Consider the following 21,150-nt stretch of genomic DNA (forward strand, 5'->3'; position numbering starts at 1 on the left):
TCAAAGAGGCACCTCTTTACAATGAAATGGTTTACAATGTGCTGATTACTAGTGGCAGCTACATGATCTCAGGAGATAAGAGAAGGGAAAGAACAGAAAATGGATCAGCATATGAACTTGAATCTCCTTGTGAGTGTATTTCAATTTAATAAATTGCAACTGATGGGGTGGGTCCTTAAGTTGATGAAGTATGATGAGGGCTTCATCTGTGACTGAAACAAACATACTAAAGAATATTCAAGATAGAAACATAATTTCAAGTTGTAATTCAACATTAGAACCACCTAAAATATCTCACATTCTTCTTCCCCATCACTGAAGTTTTAGAAAATTTCTCAGGGTGTAACAGTAAAATCCCAAGTGAAAAAATTTAAAGAGTGAATTAAAAAATGCTACATTTGTTCTAAAAACACCACAAAATATGCAAGAAACTGCACTTAAAATTTGCAGTAGAGGAAACACATGTATATTCCCAGCCCATGATTTGCCTATCATCAGGCTTTTATATCTCAATATTATAGCTGTCCCTTATCCTGGTATCAAAAGTGCAAAATTAAATGTGAGAATAAAATGTGAATGATACAAAGTCAGGAATAATGGGACGACATCAATTAAATTAGAATCTTTACAGGAATTCTTGGCAGTATCAGAGAAATTGTGAATACTACCTAAATGCACTGGAATAAAATTCAAAGATAATAGCTATTCCAGTAACAAGTATATCATACTGAAGACACACTATTTTGAAATGATGGTATTTGTTAGACACAGTGCACAAAATCTCCAAGGTGCTAAGATTTATGCAATTGAAACCAACATTAAGTTATGAGTAACAAATATTTCAAACAGTCATAAGCTGTATTAAGAAACTAGAGTAGCTACAGGGTTAACAAATTAGTCCCCACTGAGAAAAGGTACACCTACAACAGTAAATGTGAAAAAATTCAGATTAAAAACAATACATATATGCAAGAATTACATACTGTACAGAGGTCTTTGTACTGTAACTTTTGAAACTTGGTGTCTGTGTTTCCTGCACACAGCTCCACATATCCAAGGACTACTTGAAACACAGTGTTGTGAATGGCTTGGGTGAAGTGCATGTGTAACTGGTCCATTGCTGTCTGAAAGAAATAAGAGTAACATAAAACCAAACAGTAAAACTCAATTTGTCATGTGCCAAACCATCTTTCAGTCATTTTAGCCATCATCTTTTAACATAGATCTTTTTCAGTACTGAATACTTGTAACAATGTCCTCCAATCTCTGTCTCAAAAATACCTAACACAGATCTTGGTAATATTACAATATGATCACATAAAAGAGTTCAGGTATTGCAAGTAAAATCAGTTTCCTCTGCCATCTTCCCTCTTTACCTTTTTTTGTACACTGTCACCACATATTAATATAATATAGCTAATTATAGAATTTACTCACTCATTTACCCTCCTCCCAATCATTGGTAACATGTCAAAAATAAATTAATTAGGATTCATGCTCTTTCTCCCACTGGAAACACTGCCAACTAAATAAAAAATATTTCCTTCGCAGTCATTAAAATTAAAAGCACAATCACAAAATCTTCACCCACTTGCCAGAGTGAAGAACCCAAAGTACAATTAAGCATTACAGAAAGGCATGCACATCACATAAATAAATTTCCTATAAAACTCCTCTTTTTGGTAGGGAAAAAAAGGCATTTGTTTAAAAAAAAAAAAAGACTACCTTTTCCAGGAAAAAGTAACATGTACTAAGACTAATGACAATGTAACATATTTGTTTTGCCATAATCACGTCTGAGTTTCAGGTCAGAACATTTCCCTGTTCCAGAAGCGTCCCTGTTCTTAATAAATTATCTGTAACATTATTTCATTTCAGAAACTGAATTTTATCACTGTTTTCACATACATGTAATCAGCAGATTTGAAAGTACTCAGTTTCATTACTTCCTATTGGACATTTTTAGCTACCAACAAGAGCTGAAAAATCAATCACTCCACAGAAATGAAGAAGCAATTCTGCTTAAATCCTATTGACAACAGCCCATTTCCTATAGGTAGTCCTAACCGAATTAGCTAAAGAAAATAGAATGACAAATTAAATAATGAAAAGTACTGAAGATACTGAAGGACCTCGACATTTTGTTTACTGAGAAGAGGTCAATATGGGAGAGATTTGAATAAAAATGCAACTAAATTATTTTCAGAAAAAGTTCAAAATACTTATTTTACTAGTAATAAAAAGAATGCCAAAACCAAGTCACTCTATAATGGAAAAAACAAGCAAAACCATGCAGTAACAAATAACACCTTTGTTTTGTCAGAAATTTCATTCCTCTCCAATAAATATCTGCCTTTCTCAATATGTCATGTACTTGACATGCATTGTACCTATTTTTCTCCAGTAAATAAGAAACTGAATACAGTGCACTAAAAAAATGAAAAGTCTAATTAAACTTCTCCCCCGATTTTAAGTTGCAGTCTTTAGGCATTCCAATAGTTCTGCACATAAACAAAGTATGGGAAGATAAATCCATTTCTATCCTATTGCAGACCTCCACTGGTTTTACAGTCAAGCCAGGAAAAAAAGAACCCAACTTTGCTAGAAAGGTTCTAATTAGAAAGAAGCAAAACAAACAAACAAAAATTAAAACAAACCCAAGAAACGCAATCTTATATCAGATATTCTCCTGAAATCTGGAAAGAGCATTAAAAAAGCCAAGCATAATAAAAAAATTATGATTGGGGTTCTTGTCATGTCTTTGCCAAGGGCAGATGCTTTGACTTGGTCTTTAGCAACTAAAGCCTTCTGGGGGAATCACTTCTCTAAGTAAATCAATCCCTGTTACACTGGCATCACCATGCTCAGCCTGTATTATGAGCACTGATCACTGACAAAACTCACCTCCAAGACTTTCATGTCTCCTTATCCCCCTTACTTCACAGGACCTTGATATTAGCTGCCATACTTCATACCTTCTGAAGGAAACCGGCTAATTGCCTTCTCAGAGAAACAAAGTATGAAGCCTCAAGACAGTGCACCAAACAGAAGAGAACTCCATCCTATGGGAGAACCTAGGTCTACTCTTATATACACACAAAGTGCTCTAGGCACACACAGATGTAACTTTCAACACATGTCCACAGCATGTGTTGGACATGCCATGGGATGTACTTTGCTGCAAAAATCTATCTCCTCACATGTTACATTGCCATCATGTTAACAGTACAATACAAAATGGAAATACTCAAGGCAGAGGTAGTGCACAACCCCAAAAAACAGACTTAGCTATAAAAAATAGTATTCACATGACCAAACAGAATGAACAGTGCAAACAGCAGTATAAACAGAGCTGAAATATGCAACTGTTACTCTTATAACCTGTCCAAAAAATTACATGTTGCAGTAACACACAGCTCACCTTTAGCAAATACTCTTCAATTACATGGGCACTCTAAAAACCTTTGTATACATATATTTGGCAAGATCCATCAGCATTAGTGTGCTGGTTTTGGCTGGCATACAGTTAATTTTCTTCACAGTAGCTGGTAAGGGGAATGGGGCTATGCTTTTGATTTGTACTGAAAACAGTGTTCATAATTCAAGGATGCTTTAGCCATTGCTGAGCATGGCTTACACAGGGTGTGCTTCTTACCCCAACCCTCCAGAGTGGGCTGGGAGTGCACAAGGAGCTGGGAGAAGACACAGCCAGGACAGCTGATCCCAACTGAGCAAAGGGATATTCCATAACATGTGGTGTCACGCTTAGTAATAAAAGCTGAGGCAAGAAGAAAGAACAGGGGGATGTTTGGAGTGATGAAGTTTGTCTTCACAAGTCACTGTTACACATGATGGAGTCCTGCTGTGCTGGGGATGCCTGAACACCTGCCTGCCCTCTGACTTTGCCATGCACCAAGGAGGAAGAAGCAAGCAGCTGTGTGGGGCTTAGCTGCCACCTGGGATTAAACCACAACAATTGGGAAAATAAATTTCCATCACAGTTCTCAAAGCTTCATGCTGTGACACGACTATTCTTTGTGACTTCCTCAGAAAATACGTACTAACCTGTGTTTTTCCAAGCAGCCTGTAAGCCTGCTGAACCTTTGTATAATGATTGATATCAAAATTCTTGCATATTTTGGAAAGCGCTACGTCCAGTTGTTCCTATAAAAATGGAAGAAAAAAATGCATTAAACACTAAAAAAAAACAGGCCAAGTAATACATTACTTAAACAACAGCAAGTGAGGAAGATGTTTATTTAAACAGTGTGATAATTACAGTTGTAAAGTAACCAAGACTTTGTGTGACTGGACTGTTCTGAGGTGCTTAAGTGTTACTTCTTGCAGCATAAGTACTTCAGTGTCAGCCAAAGAGTTCCACCACTCCCAAGAAGAAGCAAAAACACTGCAGTCAAATTCAAAGTGATGTTTACTTTGAGAAGGCCAGGAACATCAATATGGGAGAGCTGAGATTTCCAAGCTGGTCTACTTCCACCCCTAAGAAAAACCCAGATCTGGGAGTTTCAGCTCAGTCAATTCCATTACAGACTTCTTAACCCTCTGACTGTATCTCTTAAATGGAACTAACACTGTCTGAATTAAAAGTTCATTGGCAAGACAGCCATTTACAGAATACTACATCAGTACAACAATCAGTACCTGAGAGAATCAAAAAAGAAAGGAGACACACAAATACAGGTTCTGCCAGCAGAGCTGTGTCTGAGCATACTGAATAGCTCTGCAAAAAATGAAGTTTGCCTACTATGTAAATTAAGTGGAAAAAAAACTTCAATAGGAACATGTATTTAATAACTAATAAAGCTTTCAAACATAGCTTAAAAATATAATTCTCATGTAGACACTGTAATATATTCAGATACACAACCTAACTCTAGTTTTTTCCAACCAACAATGCAAAAAAACCAGAATGAATCAATAACATTACATACACAGTTAACAATATTTTCTTTCCTTGCTAGATATTAAAACCACTTCAATCTTATTATTTAATAAAGTATTATCAGAGAAAGACTAAGGGAACAAAAAAATGCTTTGCATAAAAGCTGAAGTACAAAGACATAACTGAAGGAAATTGCCCAAAATTTTAATTTTACAGGGAATTAAATAACAAGGTATGATAAAACATGTGGTAGTCTAACTTTCTGAATAGCATGTGACAACAGGTGTAGACAGCTGCTCAAATAGCTAATTCAGGTTCCTGCTAGACATTACATGTGTATGCATTACATGCATCACATACACATTATACATACCTACATTACTAGGCTTCCTACAAAAAGCTTGCCAAGTTCCAGCTCAAAATTACCTAGTAGTGGAGTTCAAAGCATTCCCTTTTTTTCCACCAGTTTCCAGGAAGACACTTAACATTTTATATTCCTTTGCTTTTGTGATGTTATCTCTTTTGTGATACCAACTTTAGTCTCTTCCTTCACAGCTATTCAAGTCTTATTTCCGCAGCTTAGCACTGGTCCTATCCAGCAGCTTCCAGTTTGCTCACCTCTAAAATTTCCTGTGAAACTGTGATCTCTTGTACAGCTTATCCAAACCTACTGGCTTGCTATTAATTTACTTTTCACAACTCTTTAGAAGTTCAGGACTTCAAATGTTACTTGACTTTGTTAATTTGACTGCTCTACCACTTTGAGTGAGTACAACTACTGAACTGAGTAATAATATATTATAGACCATTTAGGTTGATTACAGCACTAAAGTCTACATGAATAGCAATGACTACAGCATCCAAAGAGAGTACTTGAAAGAAATGTACACATTTTAACACATTCTGTAATTGCTAACAACATTTTACTAGAAAGCTCTAGTACTTAGAGATTAAATACTAGCACACACTTAAATGTTAAATATTAACATATACTAAACATCAGTATATTAATTCTTACCTCTATTTGTTCCAAGGTGTCTTGCAGTTTTGAATTTAACTCACTATTGACGAACAACAAAAAATGTTTAGAATAAAATTACTGATTATATAAACATTCCAGACCATTTCTTAGTTCCAAAAACCCTGCTACTGAGCCACAACACAGCAATTCATCATAAACCACTAAGCTGTTGCTGCTATGTCAGACTATCACCATCACACCACTGCTATGTTGAAAAGCACATTATTCTAGGTTTATAACACAATGGTGTTAAGAGGGTCTAGACAAACCTCCATCCTGCTAGGATTTAACCAAGAATTCAAAGACATTCCCAACCCCCAAGAAACTTGCATTAAATGTTTTGGTTTGGCACTGTAGTCTACAGCAGAACATACCCAGAAGGGTCAGGGCTGTCAAGTCTTTGCAAACTACAGTAATTTTTATTTGTTACTCAGGAACCCCTTGCAGAAATGCTATTGGAAAAAGAGAATTTAAGCATTCTCAGAAAAAAAAAAATTGAAGTTGGTATGAAAAATTAATCGAAACAGCTACCATAAGAGAAACTATTTAGGACAAAGAAAGGCACCACTGCACCTTTGCAACAACCAGCTTTAAAGATTTCAGAGCAGCAGGAATAAAAAAAGAAAAAAAAGACTACTATGTTTTTGTTTGGAAGGGTCAAAGCAGCAAAGAAATAGGCAGGATATTATCTTCTTGCACGGAAAGCAGTTTTCATTAAATAATCACCATATCTGATTTTAGACAACTACCCTCTGTGCTGTGAATCTTCTCCTTAGGAGCCTGCATTAATTATCAAAAGACAGATTCTAGCATCTCTGCTTAGTTCTTTACACTTAAATGATACACCCATCACCCTCCTTTTTTGTTTCCTTTAGATAAACAGGGTACAACACCCTGCAAAAAAAGTTTAAATGGAAAAAAAGGCATCAAAAAGAACTGCCATTAAACACTAAAGAGAGTAGCAAGTATTGCTTTATTGTTTCTCCACATGCAATGAGCCTTCAAATAGAAGGGCTTCTATAATACTTACGCTTTTATAACTGCCTCAATTTTACTATTCTAAGCTGAAAATTGCTCTTCAATTAAACTTTCTTTAGAGAATGAGAATCAATGATCACAAATAAAATCAAATGAAAGCTGACATCTGCACAATATCATCCTACCTTATACAACTGTAGTGTTTGAAAGTGCTGGCAGCTTTCTGGCATTCCAAGCAGAGTTGAATAGCTCCTGGATAATCCTCTTCCTTAGGATAAAATACAATTGAAAGCTCATCTGAAGTAACAGTGCAATACCCATTTTTCTTGCATGCTTATGTACAAACATTAGGAATAAAACATTTGCCTCTCCTGTCTCTACAGTAAAGTTAAAGAGTGAGGGTCTACTGCAGCACTTGATGTGCAGGTAGTTTAGAATGAGCAACATCTGAAAACACTAGGTATTACATTACCTTATGCAAACAACTTGCTGTATCGTTTCATACATTAAAAATACATCACAAAGCTTTTATTATAGAACAACTAACATCTTCCCAGTAATCTATTCATGAGCATGGAAAGAGGTTAATTCAGGCACTGGCTACTCCCATAGTTTATAAAAGAGACAAGGAAGACACTCCCAACATTACACCCAAATAAAGACTATTTAAATTGACACACCCAGCTCATTAGAAATTAGCTTAAACACAATTGACTCACAGAAGGCCTCAGAAAACAAAGAACACACTATGGATGCATTGTCCTAATACATAAGAATCATATACAGGTAGACAGCTCAATCAGGAAATATTATGAGGATAAAACAAAAACATACACACAAAAATGTAAAACCCAAGGATCCTACCAACAAGACATGGGCATTGCTTCAGATATACCTATTATTTTTGTATTCTATTAGACATGAGACCCAGAAAGAACTTTGGAAGAAGAGAAACACTCTTTAATACTTAAGAGCTTCTGGGTTTTGTCATAATTACATCTGCTATATTACGTGCTTTAGAGAGCTCAAATGCAAAGCTGTTACTGGAATTTCAGTCATTGATTGAAGAGCAAAAACGCAAGGGTAATTTATATTCAGCTATTATCATAGAGGAGTTTCTGAAATGAAATGGGTTTTACCAGAAATGTTCTAATGCAGATCAAATTTAACTAAAAAACATTAAAAAACCCTAAATACATTATCCATTAGATGAAAACAGAACAGCATATTGGTCTAAAAGGACTGCTGCATTTTTAGCTCTTTATATTTCTCTCCACTGGAAACCTAGTATTTGCTCCATTAAGTCTAACACGGCTCAAATCAGAAAGCCTGCTTGCATAAAATATATTACTAATATATTCCAGATGCAGCTCAGCCCTGTAAGCTACCATAACTTCATTCCAGGTCTTTTTTTTAATTTGGAACCCTTTCAAAATGCTCTTCTCTGAGTGGCTACTAATACCTCTCATGCATATTCCAACCTACTAACTTCTAGGAGTAGAGAAAATAAATGGGCCAGTAGCTGGAATAACTTATTGGGAGCAGACACTAAGCACAGCTTTACAACTGCACTCTGCCAAAAGAGCAGTTCCAGCCCTTAAAAATCACTGACCAATTATGGTAATCGGACATTAGGGGCTGTGTGTGATTGTAACAACCACACTTCCTCACAGGACAATTCCTGCCAGTAGACAGTGAAGAATTAATTTCCTGGGAAGCAGAACAGCACAGAAATTAAAAGCAAATCATTGTACAGACACAGAGTAATTCTTGCCAGTAAACAGTGAAGAGTTAATTTCCTGGGAAGCAGAACACAGCACAGAAATTAAAAGCAAATCATTGTACAGGGCTTACTAAGCAAAAAGCCTTTATGCCACCTGAAAAGGAGTGCCATTTTGCTTGGTAAAGAGTAAGAAAGTTTGCTGACACAAGGTGACTTACTCAAGATGGAATTAAATTCACAGAATCTTGAAAGCTGAAACTATTAAGATTCCATTTACAAATCTAATAACTGGGGATTGTCATCATGACATTCCTTCCAGTATTAGCTGAAAATATCTGGTAAACTTGCAAGTAGAAATTGTTACACTACAAGTACTATAGCTGTTAATAAAATCCTGAGGCTTTCTTTCATACAATTCATCACCTTAAGACAAGATCCTATTTTGCTCTGTACAGTATCTACTGCATTTTTAGCCAGTATACATAACAGCATGAGAATTTTCAGTGTCACAGCCTGCATGTTGCAATGTTTTCTACAATTGAATTAAAAAGCCAACCCAATGAATAAGGACAAAAGGCTACTGCATTTACAAATAAAATGCTAAGCAAGGAACCGATCCATAAATTTGCATTGTAATATATCAATAGAAATTCTTTATCCAAACCCAGCTTATCAACAATCAGCTAAATCTCATCTTTTTTTTTCTTCCCCAAATATCAAGCTAAAGAAAACAGGTATAAGTTGAGAGCAGGGCTAAGTGAAGACCCCACAAAATTTTACTGAACTAACTCAAGCTTCAGTGCCCAGACATAAAGGCAGCAATGAGTTTTTGATAGAAAATACTGTCCCCTGGCAGCAGGGCTATCTAATTTGATATGTAGCTTTTCTCAATTTAAAAGAAGAATAAAAATATAATTTTATCCTATGCACACACCCTGTTTGCAAGACAAAAATTAAGATGACTGACAAATGTAGACTTAGAATAGCCTTAAGTTATACCAATAGCTTCAAATTATACCAGTCTGCTAGGGACTTACCTCCAACATCTCACTCAAACGCACATCAGTTCTTTGCTAAAAAAAAAAAACCAAAAAAGAAAAAAAATCCAGTCATTACTATGCAGGAATTAAGAAAAATATTTGTCACTGAACAAAAACAACTGTGCATACCAGTGTTTTTATTGTTCTCAGAGATTTCAGCAGTCCAATAAGCAATTGTCGTTTCCTCTGATTTGCAAGGAGCCCCAAACTAGTTTGTGTGAACCCTTCCTTTGCTATATTCAGGTGTCTGCAAGGTAAAAATTAACATAATCTTCAACAATTCATAAAATAAAACTTAATTCTAATCAATTCTAACAAGTCCAACAAAATACATTGTAGAAGATAAGATTGACAGCATTGTTAGGGGAACTAGGAAAATGAGATTGTACCAACAGACTACTAAGAAGGTACATCCTCCCTTCTGCAGTTGTCTGTGTATCTCCAAAGTTTTCTGTTTCAAAGAGAACTACCAATTGCAAAAGTGAAAGCTGCAAGAGTTTGCAACTGTTTTAGTATCTCTAACTACTACTGCTAATAACATTGAGCACATGAACAGGAAATGTCATCAGCAAGCAAACTTCCTGGGTTTACAGATTTCCTGTTAAATACTTCCCCACTTTCAATCTCTGTAGTTCCTTAAGCAAGATACCTTCTTCCATTTGTGCAAATAACTGCTGCTAGCTGAAGGCCAGTCTGCAGTGATGTAACACGTTCAAGTTCCTACAGAGAGACAACAGGTTAAACAAATATACAAGTTAAACAAATACACAAGTTACACACTAGTGAAGACTACTGATTAGTACATTTCTCTTGAGATATTACAATGACTTTGTGGAGTTACTTCATATATTATTTGTTCCATCATTTTATATACACTAAGTACTGCAATGTAACATTCACATAAACCTGTATTTTGAAATACAATTCCCTTTTGAAGATAAGACAGTTGAAATCTGTTTTTGTAGCAGTGGGACCCTCTACATTTATATAGTCCACATTTAGCACAAGAATTTCTATACCATTAATACATTACAACAGAATAATCAAAGCTTCAGGGATAGAAGCACAGGGCTTAATTTGTATTAATATGCAAAACAAAAAACTCAAATTATGTTTCACACAGCATTTTCTTGTTTAGAAGCACTTGTGTTTACCAATTTAATAGATGCCACATCATAATGAATGTTAATTGTATCCTGTTGACTTTCAGCTGAAAACTCTTCAGCAGAGGTGACCTGAATTTAGCTCGATCTTGACTTAGTGAAGTGAAGCATAATATCAACTCCTTGAAAAATATAAATGTTTTAATATAACTATTAGGATTTCTTTTGTTAGAACAGCTCTGCAGAAAAGTGCATTCTTTCCCCAGGCTACAGAAAAAAGAGTTTTGTTTGTTTCTTTGAGGGTTGTTATTTGGGGTTGGTTTTTTTTTGGTGGGGGAAGTTGATTTTATATTTTAATTCTGCTCATCAATTCAAAATTATCAAGTGCTTTCCATGAGAAGGGAGATTTTCGCTTTGAAAACTCATCTAACTATAATAATATGACAAACAAAAATGAATTCAAAGTTCAGTTCAGTTTTAGAACAGCTCCCAGTCAGTATCCAAATCACTAAACTGCATCTTCCACCACAACCTGCTCCTTTATGTTACCAGTGTTGCGTTCTTATAAATGACAGCCTAGTTGCAGATATGCAAAATACCCTAAGAAACAAAACTTGAAGATTACTTTCCCCAATACCTACTTCTCTCTAAAAACATACTTTGCAAATACCAGAGCTATTCAAAAAGCCATTGTTCCCTTATTCATGAGGAAACACATACAATAAGGAGCAACTCCACTCCCCTTCTTGCAAAGACTGTAAAATCTCTCCTTCGAACACAACTGGATGGAGAGGAATGGGAAGAGAGTGCAGTCTAAATGTTCCCAAAGAGGGAGTCTTCTGCCCACCATTTAGGGCTGAATACAATTTTTCTCTTCTCAAAAACAGCCTTTCATCCAAGAACAGAAAACTGTAAATCCCTTACCCCATCTCAGTGCCATGCATCTTGTGGCCACAGGAGTGCCTGTTAAACCTGTACTTCACACTAGACATGGGCTTCAAACCATGATATCCCTAAACTACATTTTGCACAGCGAAAATGTGTCCAGGACATGTGTTCAATTGCATTTTTGGTTGTTGTAATGATTTGTTACTGTAGTTGAAAACTGAACTGGAGCTGCCATTGCAAGTTCACACAACACAACACAGCAGGATGTTCATTTCATGAATCAGTGGGAAAGTGAGACCTACAATGCCCACCAGAAATCTCCACTGACTACTGACATGAATAACGCTGTGCAGGCCTGTGCCTTTAAGTAACACTGAAGGATTATTGACTTAATCATGCACAAAAGCATTTAAGAAAAGTTTTTTAAAGATTTTTACTGGCACAAGGGATTTTTAACTGTCTTTTTGGAATATCTGAAAGCACTTCTAGGTATGCAACAGGTTCACCTCCCTAAGATGTCTGCAATAAGAACATTAGCATTACACAGCAAAATGCAAGAACATTTGCTGCAGTTCCATTATGCAGTGAGAGGTTTTCAAAGTGAAGCTGCTGGATTCAGGAAAAGCAGCACTCACTCAAAACTATCAATTTCAAACCCACACAACAGTGAAATAATATCTGAATATTTTTATGCCATTTTTTTACCCTTTCTCCCCCTTCTACATGATCTTGTGAAGACTCAACCAGTAGCCCTTACTGTACAGTAGCACTTACCAGCCTCTTTCTGCAATAACCTCCCACCTCATCACCCCTTTAACTAAAACTGAAACTTTACTGTTACAGCCTTTTTCTTCCACCTGCTATCACAGGAGATGATGCAAGCAATGGTCACTTCTCCCACCCCACACTGTTCTTTAAACAGCAGCACTCCTTTCCCCAGGCAATGATGCCAGAGCACAGATGGCAACTTCACTAAGGCTGGATGCACTGGCCATAAGAACAAGAGAACAAAAAGGATGTTGTGTCCTCTGGATAAGAGGAAAATGATTGCAGCTCCATGACATCTACCACAGGTTAACAGCCAGGAAGCCATCTTTGCTCTTCCACACTCTCTCCACCTTCTTGCCCAAAGAATTGCCATAATCATCAGTACAACAATGGTGATGTAAGGTGCTGTACACAAACAAAAGTATTAACCACAGGATCATTCTTACACTAACTTACTAACAATCTCCATTTTCACTTTGCAGAATTGTTTGGACATTACTCCTGGGCACATGGTGTGACTTTAGGGGATGGTTCTCTGCAGGGACAGGAGTTAACTTGATGATCCTAGTGGGCGCCTTCCACCATGACATATTCTGTGACTCTGTGACTCTCACAACTGCCTGTGATTACTGGCAGTTAAGTGATCTTAAGAAAGATCACTACTGCTTTCTCTTATGGAATAAGATGTGACACCACTCCTAAACAGTGGAAATAAAGCAGCTTCTGCTCCAAGTCTGTTACAGGTATTAGCCAAGCCTGTGAATACCTGAATTCTAAATTCTTCAGAAGGCCTTGTAAAATGACCATATTATAAAACCTTTATCATCTTAAGGACTTTCAACTCAATACACTGTTGGTTTTCACTATAGAGGACAGAGCTTTAGCATACAAAAATAGCTGGTTATAAGCAGGCACTAGCACCCCTACTACAAATCACTATAACGACACAACTGCAGCATTATAACAGCACAAAATTGAGCAGTTTATTCTTGAAAATTGTTAGTTGTCTTACCTCAACATATGCAGGCTGTTTTTCAAGGATTAAATCTGCAACTTTCTTAGATACCTTAAAAAGAAGAACACTCCATGTGATACATAGCAATCTCAAGTATGGCCTACTACATAAGCTACATAAGCTTCTACAAGCTTATGATTCTCTACCATTACGTTCTGCATTTTTCAAATTTATTAATAAATATTCCACAACAACATATTAAAAAATTGTAAAAGTTATGATGAACTTTCCTTGGAACCAAGATAAGAGAAACATTCACAAGTCCATCTAGCAATTAGTGGGCATTTTTAGACTACTCACTTAACTCTCTACTTGTTAAGGAACATGCTAGAAAAGCAAATAGAAATAATTTGGGGCACTGCAAGTGTTTACATTTTGCTCATGCTATCGCTACAGTACAAATTTAAGTCAATGATATAGAATGGTGTGCTGGCTGGGCTGGGGTATTCAATTTTCTCCAAAATACTTCAGCTGAAACCAGTTTTGATAGCACAGAGGTGTTTCAGTTGAGCAGTGCCTGCAGAGAATCAAGGCCTTTTCTACTCCTTGAACTACCTCACCAGCAAGTGAGGTGAGGGTGAACAAACTTTGAGAGGGGACATAGCTGAGGCAGCTGACCCAACTGACCCATGGGATATCCTAAATGTACTGTGTCATGATCAGCATATGCAGTTTGGGGAGAAGAAGGAAGGGAAGGATGCTCAGAGTGATGGCATTTGTCTTCACAAATAAATGCTACCCATGATAGAGCCCTGCTCTCCTGGAGAAGCCTGAACAGCTGCCTGCCCGCGAAAAGCAACTAATTAATTCCCTGTTTTGCTTCAGCTGCTTTTGCTTTACCTATTTTTAGCTATTTCTTCTGCATTATCTACCTTTATCTCAACCCATGAGCTTTTCCACTTTTACTCCTCCCATTCTCCCCCCAACCCCACTGGCAGAGAAGCAAGTGGCTGTGTGATACTTCATTGCCATCTAGAGTTAAACCACAACACATTTAACATAAGGACACCTACCTTTGAGACTGATACTGCATTAAAGTAAAACTATGTCAAAACGAATATGCATTCTCTACATATTATACTCTTTCTTTAGAACACAGAATATGTATATTTTAAAATTTTCTCCATTCTCTGAGTATAATTCTAAGTAGAACGCTCCTGAGAGCTGCTGTCTGTATTGAATTTAAGAACTGGGCATTACTACCTTAATCAATCTCTTGTCCACAAACACAGAAGCTTAAAAAGAAATCCAACAGTAACAGTCTTATAAACACCAGCTTGAGAATAGTGTATTTAGTTTTGTTTTTCATCAGGGACTAAAAATATTTAAGAAATGGTTTCATACATGACAAAGAAATTATTGGCATTGCTCTATATCCTTTTGGGGGAACAATACTCCCAGAAGTGGAAATAAAATAAAACTGGCTATGACAGCCAGCCCACAATGCACTACTGGCAGAGAGAAACAAAGAGGTTTTTGTAAATTTGACTGCTTGACTGCTATGTTTGCCTAAACGTAGCTCAGATTTGAGCTCTTCAGGCACTTTCTTTCAAAACAAGGTCAGACATCACCAGATGTCCTCTTAAAATTAAAAAAAAAAACAACACTACCACCATCACACAAACAAACACACAAAAAAAATTACTACCTCTCACGCACTTCCAAATTCTTTCCTTATAAACCTTGGTGAGAAACATGGAATACTCATTTCCTCAACTTCTCACTACCCTTTCACAAAATTTCATAGGTATATTATGGGGAAAGCAGTTTACAGCAGCAGGCGCTTGATTTACGTATTGTTAACAATGCAAGATTCTCCTATACATTTCATTTATTTGAAGACATGAATTAGGATTATTACTTCTATTTTACTTGCAGATACTCTCCAAATGCCAAAATTAATAGATTTGTTTCCTGTAGCACGTTATTCATCTCAAAAGAGTAATGGAACAACAATTAATACATTAATAGAAAATTTAAAATTCTGTAACATAACAAGCACCTTTCAAATGCTGCAACTCCGATTTTGCCTCATACCTCGTAGTTACTACTCATTACATTTCATTTGGTTTATTACATAATAACTCTCTATCAGTGTTCACTAAAAACCCTTGTGAACAATTAACATATTGGCAAATGAAAAGTAAGAGAAAATAGCATCTTCAAGGAGGGTGTTTTTAAAACATTTTAAGTCTAACATTGCCAGAAATCCCTCAAAGAGATACTAGTCCACTATTCAGCACTGTGTCGAACATTGTAAGATAAACATTCAAAAAGTCAAGTTTCTAAAGAAATAGTTAGCACATTTGATCTTTGTTGCAATACTTAACATTAAGATTTACTTTCATCATTTCACATGATTGTATGATTTAGTGATGATTTTCCACTATAAAGGCACACAACATGATGCTAAAAAAATACTTAGTTAAAAAAATCTGATGTGTTAAGAAATTTTTTCAGTTACACTTCTTGCTAGACTTATAGACAAGACAACAAATTGTGTAAGGGTACAGAGGAAAAAACTTTTACTTACAGCAGCTTGCTGTTGTTTTAGTTTGTCTCTGTACTCTTCCAGTTCTTGAAGACTAAGTACTGGAGGAAGCCTCTGCATTTAAATAATAAATTAAAATCAGTGAGAAATTAAAGTTTGTTAACTCACACATAGCATTAGCTAGGCAATCAGTTTCATTAAAGAAACATTCTGTAATCTAATCTGGAGAATTAATCCATTTTTCCAAATGATGGATACTGCAATCAGTGTTAAAATATACAACATATGATCATAATTGCCTCATGTAGTATTATAATTACCTCCAAGTTACTCTATTTTATGTCATATATGTATGCACACAACCACCCAATCACAGAAATTATTGTCTCCGTCAGTTTGCTAAAAAAATACACAAAATATAGAGCAGATTTGTTTCCTCACCTATCTTGACTTTTTCACTTCAGTTTAAATTACAATATGCCTGTTAGCACATTCTACTACATTAAAAGAAGAGACTATATACTATATATATGCACCAATAGTCTATGCTAGAAGCTGCACACAACTGCAAGATGACGTAGGGGAGTACAGTGTTATATTCATACAAGACCTAAGAAAAAAAGTAGCTCATTGAAACAAGCATACTCCTGGCCTTCATTTTTTGTTATGTTGCCATTTTATCTTTCAAGATGACAGCTTACCTCTAACTCATACTTCACAATATCAAAGGAGTCACTGGAAAAATAAACTTCCTCAATGCTGTTAATTATTTCCTGTTGTGCCTGAGGATCAGCTGGTTCTTCATGTAGTTCTCTGAGCTCCTCCTGCATGAAATAAAAAAGAATTTCCATAATGTAATAACACATTCAAGGAAGAACGGCCTTTTAACAAAACTAACATCTTCCAAAAGGCACTTCCAATATTAGCACAAGAAGCAATGGCAAAATACACAGAAAGATCAGTACACTGTGGCTTGTACTTCCCATTAGGGAGAGCAAGACATTTAAAACTTTTCAAAAAACATAGTGTAGACTTCAACGTTGCAGTCCACTTAAACATTCACTGATTTATGGCACCAAGTGCATATTGAGTTCAGTTTTTTCCTCCTCACCTGAAAATAAGAAAAAGGTGGGGCGGTGGGGAAATAAAAAGCAACGACTCCGATACAGAGGAAAACGGGTTTCAAGCGCATCTCGCGTCCCCGAGCGGCCACACGCGAGGCCGCAGGAAGGCCGCAGGCGCGGCCGCCGGCGGTGCTCGGGCGCCCCCGCCGGGCCGCGGGCCAGGCCGCAGCCGGGAGGCTCCGAGCCGTGACGGGGCAGCGGGGAGCGGCAGAAAAACCATCGAGGAGGCAGCGGAGAAAAGCCCTCGAGCAGCCACCTTCTCCCGCCCAAGCGCCTCCGATCCCCCCCTGAAACGCCAGATGCAGTCACTGCCGCCAGCGCAGGTGAACGCAGCAACCCACGCCCAGCCAGAGAAAAGACATGGACTGCACCCACAGACCAAGAGAAACAAGGAAATAATACAGTTATATCGTTATATAGCATAATGATAGCTTTATAATGTACATCCCACTGTAAATCAGTTTCACATCTTACAGTACATTGAGTTTTAGTTATATGAAACTAAAATACTATTCAAGACAGGCAACAGGGTCCACTGAACACTGCAAATGGAAAAACTTAATTTATCATCCAATATTTGCCTACAAGTTTCTGCATGGCTGTTTCCTAAAAGAAAAAAAGATTAAACACTAACCAAAGAAGAAATGCTTAGGATCATTTGAAATTCTGGACTACTGATACCTTGTCATGTTGGCGAAAAAATATCTCAATACCATAGGTCAGTGGTGATTTACATCTGCTAAAGATGCATTAAGAAAGCCATTACGGACACATATTCTGGATTTCATGTTGGAGTGCCTAGGAAAATTGCTAAGAAACCATTTTATTCTGTCTCAGAAAGATCACTCATCTGAGTGTTTCTTGCCAAAACACTAATCAGGAAAATATTTATTAAATGACAAGGTTTTTCTTTTCCTTGTCCATTTTTTTCTAGAATAGCAGTCTAGTTATAACTCTCCAGGATAAACTTTAGCTCCCCCATAAATGGCATTATAACTGACACCAGACTTTCTGCCATGATAACCTGCAGCTTTCAGCACATCATGCTCCAGTAGCTTGAAATAACCAACATAGTGAAGGAAAATTTATTCACTCACCTCTAAAAAGGCAACTATCACTAGCTAAAGTTTATTTTCTGATATTCCATTTTCCTCATCCTTTCAATCTGATACACAAAAACAATTTTACTATGTAGAAATAAGTCCATAGTTTCAGGGGTCTTGGCAAAGGGCCAGTTTAACTCTGTGGACTTGGTACTCACACACTTAGTAGAAAGAAAGAGAGAAGCTCTATTAAATCACTCAAGGTGTTTTTCCACCCCAAAACTTGTCTAGCTATTGCCATATAAGTATCCCCCTTAAAAAGAAAAAAAGTCAACACTAAAACACATTTATAATTTTACATTTTATGTTAATTCAGCAATTCTGAGTGCTATTCTGAACAGAAAAACCTGTCAAAAATTGTGACAGCAGGGATCTCATGATAATACCCTTGCAGAGAACTTTGCCATTGCTAAACAGAATTAATTCAATACACAGGAGGTCAGGAAAAGCAGCATATTAGCAAGGTGGATTCCACAACCTTCACTTCAATCCACCTGTCCAGGTTAACACATGCATTCAGCAGCAGGAACTCTTCAATCAATAATGGGCCAACACAGCCTGGTAAGATACTGTTTCACAGGCTACTCATTTTCCCTAAGTTTTGTTCAGCAAGAGGCCTCATCTCCTACCTAAAACTTGTGTCACTATGGTTCCAATTGCACCTTTTTTTCCTCAGTACTTCAGGATCATACTTTCATGGAAAAACAATTTATCCTGTTAGGTTTCTAGTGCAACCTTCAGCAGCAGGCCTCTCTCATTATGTCACCTAAACAGATCAGTGAAAGACAGCATCTGGGAAGGAAAAGAAGGAAAAAAAAAGTCTGACAGCTCAAAGAAGCCATTGCTAAATAAAACACAGTGCTTGCATCCACACACCTCACATAATTTTGTCTTTCTGTTCTATGGAAATAGGAGTTTACAGTCTAGAAGCCTGTGGCAATTCCTTGAAATGTATTTCAGAAGAGTCATCTCATTGCAGACTCATCTGAAATGCAGTTCAGCAAGTTTTAGACATCTACCCAGCTATTTCCCAGTGCATCACACTCCCACTCTCCTTGTATGCTGTTGCCTGTAGCAGCAAAACCAATATTGCTCTGTTGAATGAAGCATTTCTTGTAAGGAGTAGAAGCAAACACTTTCTGCACTCCAGTCACTATCACCTAAAAGACTAGAAAATTAAGACATTGAAAAAAGTTAACTGACACTACTCAGAAAAAAAAATCTAAACAGTTTCTAACCTAGTTAAAAGCTGAAGTTCAGAAACAGCCTATGCTGTTTTTTTATCTGGAGATTACCAGGGGCCAAGTCTGCACTATACTGATTTGGACACAGCCTCCCTTTATGTCATGAACCAAAAACACACCAATGAATATGCTGCTGATTTATATCCCTCCATTGTGAGCATGGATAACACCTGTGCTAAAATCCAATCCTAAATATCAGGATAAGGGCCGTGCTCAACAGATTCCATCAGCAGCTATACTGTAACACTGCACCACTGTGAAATACAAGTATTAAAGCACTTATATATGTATCTGTATACACACATGCAAACACCATCTTTGAATTCTATCTATATATAAAGATATATTTAGAGATTATATTTGTCTTATAATCACAGAATACACTGAGTTTGAATGGACCCACAAGGATCATCAAAACCAGCTCCTGGCCCTGCACAGTACCATCCCCAAAAGTCACACCATGTGCCTGAGAGCATTAGCCAAATGCTTCTTGAATTCTGTCTGGCTTGGTGCTGTGACCACTTCTCTGGAGAGCTGTTCCAATGCTCAACCACCCTTGGTTGAAGAACCTCTATCTAAAATCTTATCTAATGTATATATATTATACTATAACAGTATATATTTAATATAACAATATACATGTATAACTATATATATAAATCTGATTTTCTTTGTATGTTTTATATAACAATTAATGTCTATAATACCAATACAATATATAACTATATCTATATATATATATACACACTTTGCTTTTCCTCCCTGCCTCTCCCTCTTCCCCAGCTAGGAAAGGCAGTACCAGAGAGAAGTTGGTGGTATTCCCTATCTTTCATAGAAAAAGCTCAGAGCCTTCTTTTGATTTTCCCTTGTACAGTATGTGCAGAGAGTACCTACTAAAAAGCTCTTATTCTACCAAAACAAACATTATACTTTGGAAACCACTCTCCTAATGGAGAGAACAACAAAGCCTATCCATAGAACACGTTAGCCACACTACTACTTAATGCACTCCTGAAAAGCATGCAGCTACTGCTGGGAAAATAGAAATCCACACTTCTATGCTATAGGAAAAAACATTTTTTTAAAAACTCAGTTATTTACCATGATAAAATCAAAATCAAATATTTGTATATTGCATATGAGCTGATTATCATCAAAATAGACACAACCTAATTCAAAGTCAACTCACCATTAATCCAACACACTTGAATTCAAGCATGCAAAATACCTACCTCAGACTTTTGTGACAAAACTGTTATCAGCTTGGGAAACAACAATAACAGAATGATTCAAAAGGAGTTAATTTCCCTGGGTAATCACGGTATGCCAATGAAGTGAGGTATCTCAGTCAAAATAGATGTTATGTCCTTCTACAGACTACCTTCTCTTCTAGATGTCATAGAATCATCAAAGAATCATCACAGAATGATGGAAGGGATCTTGGACATCATCTAGTTCTAACTCTCCTGTCATGGACACCTTTCACTAGACCAGGTTGCTCAGAGCTCCATCCAAGCTGGCCTTGAACACTGCCAGGAATGGGGCATCCACAACTTCTCTGGGCAACCTGTTATATCCGGCCTTGCAGTTCAGATTTGGCTTCTCCACTTTATGAGACTTTATCAGACTCAAACTATTACACACTTACTTCCTACTGAGATACTTCCCTATGTGAGTGAGTTGGCTGCATGAATCTGTATTAACAAGTTAAGCAAGTTTGCTGGTGATTTGCCTTCATATGATAAGAAATTG

At 36.8% G+C, this 21,150-nt stretch overlaps 1 protein-coding gene across 1 annotated transcript in view; it reads right to left on the reverse strand.

Moving 5' to 3' along the window:
- VPS50 (VPS50 subunit of EARP/GARPII complex) overlaps positions 1 to 21,150 on the reverse strand; it is a 78,199-nt gene that overhangs the window by 52,825 nt on the left and 4,224 nt on the right. Inside the window, exons 3-12 of the mRNA XM_039707349.1 lie at positions 16,629 to 16,751; positions 15,970 to 16,041; positions 13,434 to 13,487; positions 10,312 to 10,382; positions 9,792 to 9,909; positions 9,660 to 9,695; positions 7,085 to 7,167; positions 5,919 to 5,961; positions 4,066 to 4,164; positions 984 to 1,124 (exon numbers count right to left, since the gene is read on the reverse strand). Coding sequence (XP_039563283.1) covers positions 984 to 1,124; positions 4,066 to 4,164; positions 5,919 to 5,961; positions 7,085 to 7,167; positions 9,660 to 9,695; positions 9,792 to 9,909; positions 10,312 to 10,382; positions 13,434 to 13,487; positions 15,970 to 16,041; positions 16,629 to 16,751 — 840 coding nt within the window. The remainder of the gene's footprint in view (positions 1 to 983; positions 1,125 to 4,065; positions 4,165 to 5,918; positions 5,962 to 7,084; positions 7,168 to 9,659; positions 9,696 to 9,791; positions 9,910 to 10,311; positions 10,383 to 13,433; positions 13,488 to 15,969; positions 16,042 to 16,628; positions 16,752 to 21,150) is intronic.

Source organism: Passer montanus, unplaced genomic scaffold (assembly GCF_014805655.1).
Source record: "Passer montanus isolate IOZ18808 unplaced genomic scaffold, ASM1480565v1 scaffold10, whole genome shotgun sequence".
NCBI classification, from domain to species: domain Eukaryota; kingdom Metazoa; phylum Chordata; class Aves; order Passeriformes; family Passeridae; genus Passer; species Passer montanus.